At 32.0% G+C, this 11,432-nt stretch overlaps 1 protein-coding gene across 1 annotated transcript; it reads right to left on the minus strand.

The window, feature by feature from the left end:
- Window positions 1-2,835: 2,835 nt before the first annotated feature.
- On the minus strand, window positions 2,836-11,432 carry LOC111408690 (deoxynucleoside triphosphate triphosphohydrolase SAMHD1 homolog). The gene is made up of 20 exons (XM_023038443.1): window positions 11,293-11,432; window positions 11,030-11,184; window positions 10,153-10,190; window positions 9,980-10,002; window positions 9,000-9,106; window positions 8,863-8,914; window positions 8,661-8,745; window positions 7,279-7,369; window positions 6,307-6,345; window positions 6,087-6,154; window positions 5,850-5,912; window positions 5,671-5,726; window positions 5,522-5,595; window positions 4,931-5,023; window positions 4,753-4,854; window positions 4,560-4,640; window positions 3,662-3,753; window positions 3,514-3,529; window positions 3,308-3,418; window positions 2,836-3,227 (listed from the first exon to the last, which is right to left on the minus strand). The coding sequence occupies exons 2-20, from the start codon at window positions 11,147-11,149 to the stop codon at window positions 3,123-3,125; spliced, it is 1,416 nt and encodes a 471-aa protein (XP_022894211.1). The 5' UTR covers window positions 11,150-11,184; window positions 11,293-11,432; the 3' UTR covers window positions 2,836-3,122.

Consider the following 11,432-nt stretch of genomic DNA (forward strand, 5'->3'; position numbering starts at 1 on the left):
AGATATGGAGGTCATGATTTGAATAAGTACAAAAGAGTTTCCTTTTTTGTTGAGGACTTTTATCCAATCAAAAGATAGAGTTCTTTTGGGATTGGAAGACTGGTAAATCAAATCCATATATGTAGATATGTACATTCTCATTGGGTTTAATTAATATATTTAAAATAAAATTCTTGTGCCCACACACAAAGAAAAATCCCTACTTTATTTATTATTATTATTATTTTTATTTTTTTTTTATAGAATGCTAGAGAAGGCCAAAAGGTTTGAAGGAAAATCAAGAAGATCAAACAAGGAGGCTTGAAGGTGAAATTAAGAAGATCAAAGATTAAAGGAATTTTTTTTTTACAAAGCACGCTACAAGGGTAATTCTTAAAACATGTGTTATTTGTATTCCAAATTATTTCATTCTTATTGATACACGATTTAATAAAATCCTTTGTAATTTTTCTAACAGACTCGACACTCAATTTCTCATAAAAGGCTATGAATTGAAGTTGGTTTATAATCAAACTAAAAGTAACTTTTTATTTTTATCTTTGATGTGGTGGAATATATAATTTATTTTAAGACATTTATTTACTCATAAGCAAACTTTTTAAGCTCGGCCAAGTATACTTCTAAATTTATAACCAGAAAGAAAAGCGAAGGCAGAGAAGAAGAAATATAACGTGGGCATGAGGGCTTTTTCTATTTTTGAATTTCGTTAAGAAAAAAATATATATATTATCTTTTCTCTTTCTCTTTTTCTTTTCAAGTTTATTTTCACTTCAAATATACATCTAGGAACTAGAAATAAAAATAAAAATTGAAAAAATTTCCCACTAATTATTATGGTTGCAAAAAATATATCTTGCCTATCAATTTTTTCATCAAGAAAAAATTCAAACATTTGTGGGTACAAGTCCTTTCACTATTGAAAATTTTGAAGTAAATCATAAACTTATGAAGTGATGTTTTTTAGGGGAAAAGCGATCTCTACCTACAAATCTCAAATTGTCTCCCAAAATTTGGTAGAAGAAGTATGAGTATCTTGTAGTGAGGATCATAGGGTTCTCACATTCATTCATAGGGCTTGTAACTTGGTTTTAACCTCTATAGTGGTGCCCTAAGAAAACATACTCTAATCGAAGATAGGACCAAGAAAATAACTAGTTTAAAAGAAGGGGGGAAAAAAGGTTAATAATACTCCCTCCATACGTTAAAGATAGGCTTGTTCCTATTTTCTAAGAGATTAAAAAAAAATGTAATTAATATACTTGAAAATAGATTTTTTTTTTATTTTTTTTTTTAATATACCCCAACACTAACTATTAATTTAAATAGAAATATTTGGTATCTATGGATAATAATGCACATTATATAGAAGCATATTAAAAAATTAAAGGATTAACAATACTCTTAATAAGAGAAGTAACAGATAATTTGGAACAAACGAAAAATAAAATCAAGCCTATCTTTATGAGACGAAAGAAGTATATACCAATGTCGTGCCAAAGAAAGAAACACCCTCACGCGTCTTGTTAACCTGCTTGTGGACCACACCTATAAACTTCTTCCGCATTATTATTAGGAATGACGATTTTTCAGCTTAACTCGTTCCCTACTCATAGTAATGAACTATGCAAAAGTTTCTCCCTTTGAGTAGTGCAGTTTCATTGATTCGGAAAGTGAAGGTTAGGGTCTTGTCTTCTATTAATCATCCGTGTAGAAAGGATTAAATCTGCAAAGGTCATGCAAATAACTGACCCCTCTTTTCGATGAATTGAATGCTTCAATAGTAGGCCTGGACACAATTCGATTTGGAATGGTTTCGACTTTAACTCAAAACCAAAACCAAATTAGTCAGTTTGAGTGTAGTTAAACACAAACCAATTCTCTCTAACTCTTAAACCGAACCGGTTTGGCTTGGTTCGGTTAGTTGGTTTAGACTTCTAGTCCAAATTGAATTTTAAAAATATAAAAAAAAAAAAAAAAAATTGTCCAAGTTTTGGCCCAATTAGATTACAAGAATTAAAATAACTAAATAATTTTATATCACAAGAATTATGGAGATACAAATAAAATATTACTAGAGACAGATCAACAGAAAACTTAAGAAATATATTGCCCGAGTAAAGAAAAAGACGGGGTACATAACATAATGAGCTTGTGTACTTATCGACAACATCATAAATTGAAGAGAATCGTGATATAGTTATGAAAGTATGGCTTATCTTTTGATTTTTATGTATTAAAAAAAAAAATGTAAGTGGATTGAATTGATTCGATTAACCTGCGGTTTGAAACTTCAAATCATGATCGAACCAAATCACCATGTTTTATTTAAAAGAAAACCAAATCAAACAAATTATCCGTATCAAACTGACCCAAACTAACTCAAGTTGGGTCGGTTTGATTAGTTTTTCGATTTTTTTGCCCAGGCCTATTCAAAAGGCACTTTCCTATTCGAAACAAAGGGTTATGCTCTGACTTCTAGCTATGTGCTATGTAGCGAATGAAAGAAAACTTCAAGAGCTTCCGAACAGGACTCAACACTCAATTTCCCATAAAAGGTTAAGAAATAAAGTTGGTCTATTATCAAATTAAAAATAATCTTTTAGTTTTATCCTTTGATGAGATAGCGTATATACTTTATTTTAAGACATACTTATTTACTCCGAAGCAAACTTTTAAGCTCGGCCAAGTATACTTCAAAATTTATAACCAGAAACTCAAAGAAAGTTGCCCCAGTCCGAGGGAGTCCATTCGGGTTCAAAAGTACAAGAAAAAATAAAGAGAGGAGAACGAAAAACCATTTTCTACTGGACAGAAATTAAAGCTCCATTATTCAACTTTTAACAGGAACAACCGCATGTATTAATCATTTCCATGTAAGAGATATCATGAAGTTCAGTATATGGATATTACTACCAGAGTCAGCACTTCACATTTTAAAACAAGGTCCTCGAGCAAGAATGCAATCACAGAGGCTTTGCATATGTGATTCAAGATGTTGAAAGGAATTAATACTAGAGTAGTCTACTTGGAAGGTTTGGTATTGGCCCAAGGATGTAACTATTGTAAATACTGGTACATAAAAAGAACGAACGATAGAAGGGAAGAAATGCACAAGATGCATGCTAACAAATCCGGCGTTTTTTCTTATCTGGTGTGGAGTGTACTTGTGCTTTGATCCCATAAGTCTTCAACTGAAAATTCTCGAAAGCCTCAGAAATTGCTCCAACCTAACAAGTGCAAAGAGCCAGTATTTAATAGGGAATAAAAATGAATGCATAAATGAATTTCCAAGAGAAAGTCAACAGACCAGTTCAGGCTTCTTAGAGTACACTCGCACAATCATGTCTTGGTAAGATGTTGGAAGCAAGTGGCTGATGCGATCATCGGTTATAGATAATTTCTCGTCACTCTCGTAATCCTGAAAACAATTTAAGAGTGATCGAAACTTGTAGAAGTGAAAGAGGGAACAGTGGGAAAATCTGATGGGCATATTTTACAAAGAAAAATGGATACCTTGAAAAACTTGATGCTGGGAGATGGAACACATGCCAAAATAAAAAATAAAAAATAAAAAATAAAAAAAAATCAATAATCAATATAGTTAATGAAATTCATTTTGCTAGAGAAAAAGGGAAGCATTTTAATTCAGTCTGCGAGGCACCTTTCAAGAGGATTATGCTTTCCACGAGTCAAATCTATCCGGACATTGCTAACTGCAACATCCTCTTCTTTAAGTGCCACTCCACCACTTTTCTACATTATTAAAATTACTCAATTCTAGCATAAATCACATGCCACTATAATCCGTGAAAAGAAACCTTTGTAAACCAATGTTCTAAAAAGCTCGTCTAGAGTCAAAGCTCGGGCAAAACGCCTCGCTTCATGCCTAGGCGCTTTTTTTTTTTTTTTTCCAATTCCTAAATGGCTGAATTTTTTCCTTCATTTCTTTCATCTTTCGTAGGCCCAATTTATTAGTGTTTTTTTTAAAGTCTTTTATTTAACTTTAGCTTATTATTATTATTAAAAAAAAAAAAACTTTCATTTGATTTTAATTTCAAGTTTTGAAAAAATTTATCTATACAAAAGTTAAAAATAACTTTATCTAAATAATTAAATAAGATTTAAGTTTTGGTATTATCTACATGGAATTACCATCTTGAGACTCATTTTATTACAAACTCCAAAAGCATGTATGAAATTCCTATAAATCTATTAAACTAGACTTGTCTAGTTGAAAATTGAAACTATGAAAAATATTCTAATTTTTGCATTTTGAAAACTTGAAAATTGTATAATTGACTAATGGTAGGAGTTATTAAGTAAATATTATATTTTATAATTTTAGGTGCTTAATATGTATTAATTTAATTATTAGTAATTTTAAAATGATTAAAATTTCAAAATATACAAATAAGAAAACGTTTTTTTACGTCTAAGCCTCGCCTAGGCTCATTTAAGCCCATAAAGCTTGAAACTTCAGTTCCTATCTAGCCACACTTTATGCATTTTAGAACACTGATGTGAACATATAATATGCTTCAATAATGCATGTTAAGTACCTGTGAACAAACGATATCTTGTGCAGTGACATCCTTAAAATTGTCTAGTTGATCCTTGGGAACAGCATACTCATTACAAAACTGCGAAAATATATAGCACACATACCCCATTACCGTATAAAAAAATTGAAATGACAACACGAATATTAATCATGTTAGTACAATATTAAACATACAGGAATAGTGTTAATACCTGATATAAATCTCTCCGGCGAATGCGAAGGATCAAGTCCCTAGATTCCTTTAATTCATGGTCTGGAGCTGTCTCGATAGTTTTGATTATTGTGTCATCTAACTATGCCAGAAAGGAAAAGCCTATCAGTGTTGCAAAAAGCAAAGTAAAAATAAATAAATGAGAAGAACTCCCATACCTTCCAATATTGTGAAGGATCATATATATGAGATGCAATCTCTAGGTAATTATTTGCATTCAGCAAGGCATCTACAACCATAAACTCAATTGCCTGGATAAGTGTAACAAGATTCAAATAACTACTTTTGTGTTTCAAATTGTTAGGGAATAAAAATCTCATATTGAATAAAGATAAAAATATAGACCAATTTATAAGAATTTGGACTACTTTTCTTAATAAGGTTGACATTTTAAAATGGAACCCGAAATTTTAAAATAATATTAGAGCCTATTAAGCTCAAAAGAGCAATTCGATTCGATTAAAACTCAAAAAATAGAGCACATGGATTTCAAGATTGATATTTCAAACGAACCACCATCTTGCAAAGACATGTTAAAGGATAAAAATCCATGTCGGATGAAAATGAAAATATAGACCAATTTATGAAAACTTGGGATACTCTATCTTAATAAGGTTGACCTTTTAAGATGGAATCCCCAATCTTTATAAAAATACAACCTAATAATTAGAACGTATAATATTTTTGGTAATCTGTTTAAAATCTGAAATTCAATATAATCCAAATTTGAGTGTATACACATTTTGTACCTTTACTTTTGCATGAGTGTAGACTGTCCTGTATAGATCAGCTCGAGTGGCAAATAACTTGTGGATTGTAAGATCTGCAAATGTATCCATTAAGGAACATAGGAAAGATAACAAAACAGTCATGTTCAATTTTTTCATGTACTACTCACAATCTTTGGCCCGATAGCATATCTCATCTCCCATGACTCTCATTGTTTCCATCAACCTGACAGTCAACAAAAATCATCCAGTAAAATTTTATTTGATTTTATAAGTCTTCACCCAAATTCTTCATACCTAGTGCAAGTGCATGCATGTGTTAAAATCACCAAGAAGATTCACCAATAACCTTTGAAACTGAAAGTTGCATCCTAGGCCACATGCTCGGCTATCACGCACAATGTAATCAAACCTATGAACCAATTTGACAACTTAGTAGCAAAATCAGTCATGCAAGCACCAACAACATAGGGTTGCATCATCCAGAATAACTAGATATAGATAAAAAATAATAATAATAATAATAAAAGGAAAATGAGAACAACATTCATATAGGTAAATCTGATTATTAGAGTCGCTTACTAACTTGTCAACATCAATACCATTTCGACCATTTGCCACAATATCATACAGAAAATGCTTTTCCCTTGTGCTCTAGAGATGGAAAAATATTTGGATTAAGTCTAGATGCATGATCTGATGAAGAATAAAACAGCAACATCTACCATAAAATAACTTTCCACATGCACTTCTAAATTGACATTATAACAAATTGCAATGTAATAAATATCAAAAGTAAGACTTACTTTGGTCGTAGCATATTTCGAACTAGCAAGTATCATTTCCTGCCAGTAAGTTGCAGATAAAAGGTCAATAAAAACAAATGTAAAAGTGCTAAAACCAGTTGCTTCGGAGCTCAAGCATAAAGCGAGAGTTTTCACATCGATCGACAAACAAAACTCCTGATAGAAGCCGGGAGGTGTAGCCGCAATAGCACCAGTTTTTATATGTCTGTTGGCAGGGTTGCCAGGCCCTGCCGCTCATAATATGCATAGCGGTCTCCTCAACAAATGTAAAAGTGCTAAAACCAGTTGCTTCGGAGCAAAAGCATCTTATGTTACACATAAAAATAAATTCTTATTATTAGTGAAACTAGCAATGAGTCTTAAGACTAGAACAAAGTAAAATAATGAAGAATGGTTAGCCGGGCCTAATTACTCAGCATTACGTAAATTGTCGTTTCTGGAAGAATTAGTTACATGACTCCAACCTATGAATCCTTTCTACACATTCAGTCTGAAGGACGAATACCATCCAAAGACATACAGTTGTTTATAAAAAGTAGTCATTGACAAACATACAATCCCACAATTAACTAAAGCATTAATGACACCATTTCAACTTATGAACTGAAAATTCAAGTAGAATGGAAAAGTTTTGACGTCGCAATCTCTATGGCAACATAGAGTACATTCCCCCTTATGGGTATTTATTCAATAGGGTGCTTAACCATGAACTTTTTGTCTTCTTGTGCATAGGTAAATGGGAAAGTGATATCAAGTTTAAGTAAAAAAAAAATTCCCGCTAACCAAATGAACCTAACAAGTACAACCTAATGAGTATTTAAAATCCTTAGTATCACAAGATTAAATTTTAAAAAGTTAGGATATTAAGCACTCTAATCTTCCATTAATACGTTTAAAAGAAAATAAAAAATAAAAAATATAAGCCGCATGTACTAAAACTACTGTTATGAAACGCTTAACTTGTCAGCTCACCTTTACTCTTTTTAAAGCCTCAGATTCTATTTCAATATGATGCTCATCAACAATATGATCCACCATGTCTACAGACATTTGCTCATGAGACCTGGAATTAATTAACATTATGCATTCATAAATTTTCTGTGAAAGCAGTTTGCAATTGGCATTTTGGTTTCTATTTATAAAATAAAAAAAATAAAAAAAATGAAGAAGGGCACATTTTTTCGTCTCCAAAATTCTACACACTACCCTGAACGCATGGAAATTAAACTACAGTAGCACAAGAGAATCCTAAAGGCAAAGACTTTAGCGGCCAGCATTGAGCCAGTAATTATTGATAAGACAACTACTTGGACACATATTTGAGATCGCATTCTATGTTCTGAGTAATATTTTGATTATTAATATCAGGAAAACGGTCATAATGTAAGAGACATCGAGAAAGTAAGATCAGTGAAATTTTTACTAACGAGTTAATTTAATTCTTCCAACAGTAGAATACTTACTATTATTTTTCTCTTTAACTACTATCTACTGATATCTTGGTTCTTCTATAAGAGAGATCAATGTGACATTTTTCAATACTTTCCAGTTTTCTTAACACCTCTTCTTTTGTAGATAGTTTCTCCTCCAATCTACAATTTATATTACTCAAATGCTTATTTAGATTCAAGAAGTTGTTAAAATTAACATTGCAATTTCTTAGTAAGCCCAGAGGAAGTGTCAACCTAATATCAGAAGCCATGAATTCATTGAAGGAGATAATTAAGAAGTATTTGAGCCTTTGTAGTTTAACTTTGAATAGACCCTTGTTGAGAACACTGAAAGAAGATATACCCAAAAACAAGGTTTGTACAAAAAAACAGCACTTAGCTTAGATCCCATATTTATAACTAACTGACACAATAATGTGAAGGGGAAAAAGAACATAATTTGGAATGCAGGACCTTCACCAATGTTAAGAGATACGAGAAAAGCACACAGAAGGGGTCATAGTTTGCACAAGTATTCCGAATCGACATAAGAAAAGATACTGAGAAGTCAAACTTATAGTTTATCGACACCAATAATACAATCTCTTCTATGCTAAATCAAAAGATTTAATGCCACAGATCGAATGTGATCCATTCTTTAATGGACAGTCTTAAAACTACAAAATTATCATTAATGATATAGTCATGTTGAAACTTATTCTGAACACGTGGTCCAATATTTCTAGCAACAAAATGGCAGTATATACATCAAAGCAAAAAAATTTAGGTCTAATATCTATCAACAAAAATGGCAGGCATATACATCAAAGCAACAAATGAAATACGAGAAGAATAGTATATTGAATCTATGATGACAAATACATTTATCAACTGGAAACATATAAAACCTTTTAAGAACATTACCATTCTGATCCCTTATGAACCATAGGAAGAAACTCGCGTTCAAACAAGTGGCTAAAAGGCCCATGGCCTACATCATGCAAAAGCCCTATAAATTTGAACATAAGATGGATGAATACCTAGTTTACAGATAAATGAACTAGTTTCATACATAATACATGGAACTAGTTTCATACATAATACATGGAACTATAAAATTACCGACCAGCAAGTTTCACTGTTTGTACATCGAAGTGATCGATACCATGCTCTAAGCCCTAATAAAGACATAATGTCAGAAAGATTTACCTATAGAACTAGGATTTATGCAATGAAATAAATAATCTAAGGAAACTTTCTTACGTGGCTGTTCTTAAGTTTATGAACAGCTTCACCCGCAAGCCAATACACTCCAAGAGAATGTTCATATCTGGAGTGCACTGCTCCTGGATAAACCATATGTGCCATACCTGCATATTAAAATAAAAAACAGTTTTTGATGCAAGTTTGAGCCAGAAAATAACAGATGATGAATAACTGGTCACTTCATACCTAGAATATTCTTATAATGCACCAATAAGACGACCACTGGCATAATTATTATTTACTAAAATAATGGGCAAATATTAATCAAGGTAAAAACCATTAAAATCATGGTTATCTGTACAACAGGAAGCTTCAATGTTCAAGTACAAGGGAATAGCAGGTTATCGATGATAGAGACAGAGACATAGATTCAAGTCAAAAATATTAGCTCCCTATATATGAAGACAATTCTACCTATATTATTCCAAGCGGCAAGAAAGGTTCTCTAGGAAAGAGACAGCAGAGAAATGGCAATAACTCAAAACAACTTCTCATGAGGACAGTCTAAATATTATACTTAAACATAGAAAACTCAGAGAGGAGTATCTAAATGCACACGTCAGACCTTAATCTTCACAATGTGGGCACAGTATAAATTTGGCCCCCTATTTGTCAACCATTCTTTCAAAAGTCTTTTTTTCCTCATATTCATTTTCAACCACATATTCTCATAGTAAACTATTCACGAAAACCCAATTTTTTTTTCACTTTTTAACCACACATTCTCCACAAATTTACTATTCAAAAACTCATTCTACGCAAAAAAATAGCCGTCAAAAAGGGGCTTGACAAATATTGCATTTGTAGTTAACCAGTAAAAGGGGGAGAATAGAATTTTTGGCTTTATGTGATCAAAGATAATCAACATCAAGAAAATCTTCATGCAATTTATATTCGAACATTTCCTGATCATTCCATTCAACTACTGGAGATTCCAGGGAGAGGTTACAATGAAAAAAATGAGGTTATACACTCACCAAGTTGTTTAAGATCTCGCAGCCTGTATATAGAATGAATATCGTTGTTAGCATCTTAAAATTAAAGCATCTATTATGGAGAGAAATGTTACCAAAATGAAAAGAACAATAAGAAGTAAAAAATTCTGAAAAATAAGTAGCAGACAAGAACTGGGAAAAAGAATTTTGTCCACCTTTGAAATTGCTCAGTGTCGATAAATTTCAAAAAGAGCTGCAAAGAGATAAAGAACAGTTAAATTGCATCATTGTGGAAAAATCGACAATACCATGTTAAGCCATAATGAGAAACATAAAGGCACACAATTGTAGAATCACGTGAAATTATAATCAACTTAAGAACTGTTGGAAAAATTGGTGATTTGTGTGTAAATAAATTTATCAATTAGCATAATCAAATAGATGACATAAACATAATTCAACAATAACATAAAATAACAAGAGGGTTAGAAAAGTAAGCTTTGGAGTCACGTCGAAGACGCTGTCCTAAAGTCGTATTGCCTCTCCTTCGTGCCGGTATTTTTGGCGTTACATGGTTACAAGATAAAATATATGTGGCTGATAGCCAGTTCTCCTTTTATGGACACAACCACAGGGAAATAAGTGAACAAACCCCTCATCGAGTTGCCAAAAATATAAGAATAGTATAAATTATATAGAATGTTTTTCTTCCAAATTATTGTATTCTCATCCTCCTTTTCAATGAAATGTAACCACCTTTTATAGGTGAAAATCAACCCCCACAATTAAATCATTAAAATAGAAGTTATAATATGAATTATGGTGTTTTAATTGTCTTAAAATTGATTATTAAATAAAAGAATAAACAGAAAATTAAATAGGTTAAATATTGAAAGGTTAAAACTTTATTTTAAGTTACAACAAGAACTTCTGTAACTAGTGATTTCACAATCTTCTTATAAAGCGATTACTAAATTCCAGTAATTGCAGATTTAAGCTTTAAATGTAATTAATCATTAATTATCTATTAGTTCAGTTAAATTAGAGGAAAAAAATGCAGTAAAACTAAAGATAACTCCGTGAAAGGATTACCGGGCCGAGGTAAATGTTGCCATGGACATTGTCATAGACGTGCTTGGAAGACCTCAGATCTTGAAATGAGTCAAAATTGAAATTCGAGAACGCAATGTCGTCGTTGCAAAACGCTCCCATGGTCTCTTTTCTCCTTTCCTCTCCTGAGTTCAAAGCTACAAACAACATATGCAGGAAAACTTCATAAGAACTACAATCCAAAACCTAATAATTACATATGGAATTGAAATGAAGATATGAACTATTTTGGAAACTTAACCTACCGTATATTATATTCCGCCGCAGAGAGAGAGGATTCGCTTATACAGGAATTCTGGGAAATGGGGAAGTAGTGCCGCCAGAAAAGAGAGGACGTGTCAGGATGGTCTAGGCAATGGGAACGACGTCGTATTGATTGGTAAAG

This window comes from Olea europaea, chromosome 2, assembly GCF_002742605.1.
Source record: "Olea europaea var. sylvestris chromosome 2, O_europaea_v1, whole genome shotgun sequence".
Classification (NCBI taxonomy): domain Eukaryota; kingdom Viridiplantae; phylum Streptophyta; class Magnoliopsida; order Lamiales; family Oleaceae; genus Olea; species Olea europaea.

Coding starts and splice junctions, on each gene's coding strand:
- LOC111408690 (XM_023038443.1), bottom strand. CDS start 11,149: ATGGGAGCGTTTTGCAACGACGACATTGCGTTCTCGAATTTCAATTTT. Junction 4,641..4,752: donor GCCGGAGAGATTTATATCAG/GTATTAACACTA, acceptor ATATTTTCGCAG/TTTTGTAATGAGTATGCTGT. Junction 3,754..4,559: donor AAGATATCGTTTGTTCACAG/GTACTTAACATG, acceptor TTAATAATGTAG/AAAAGTGGTGGAGTGGCACT.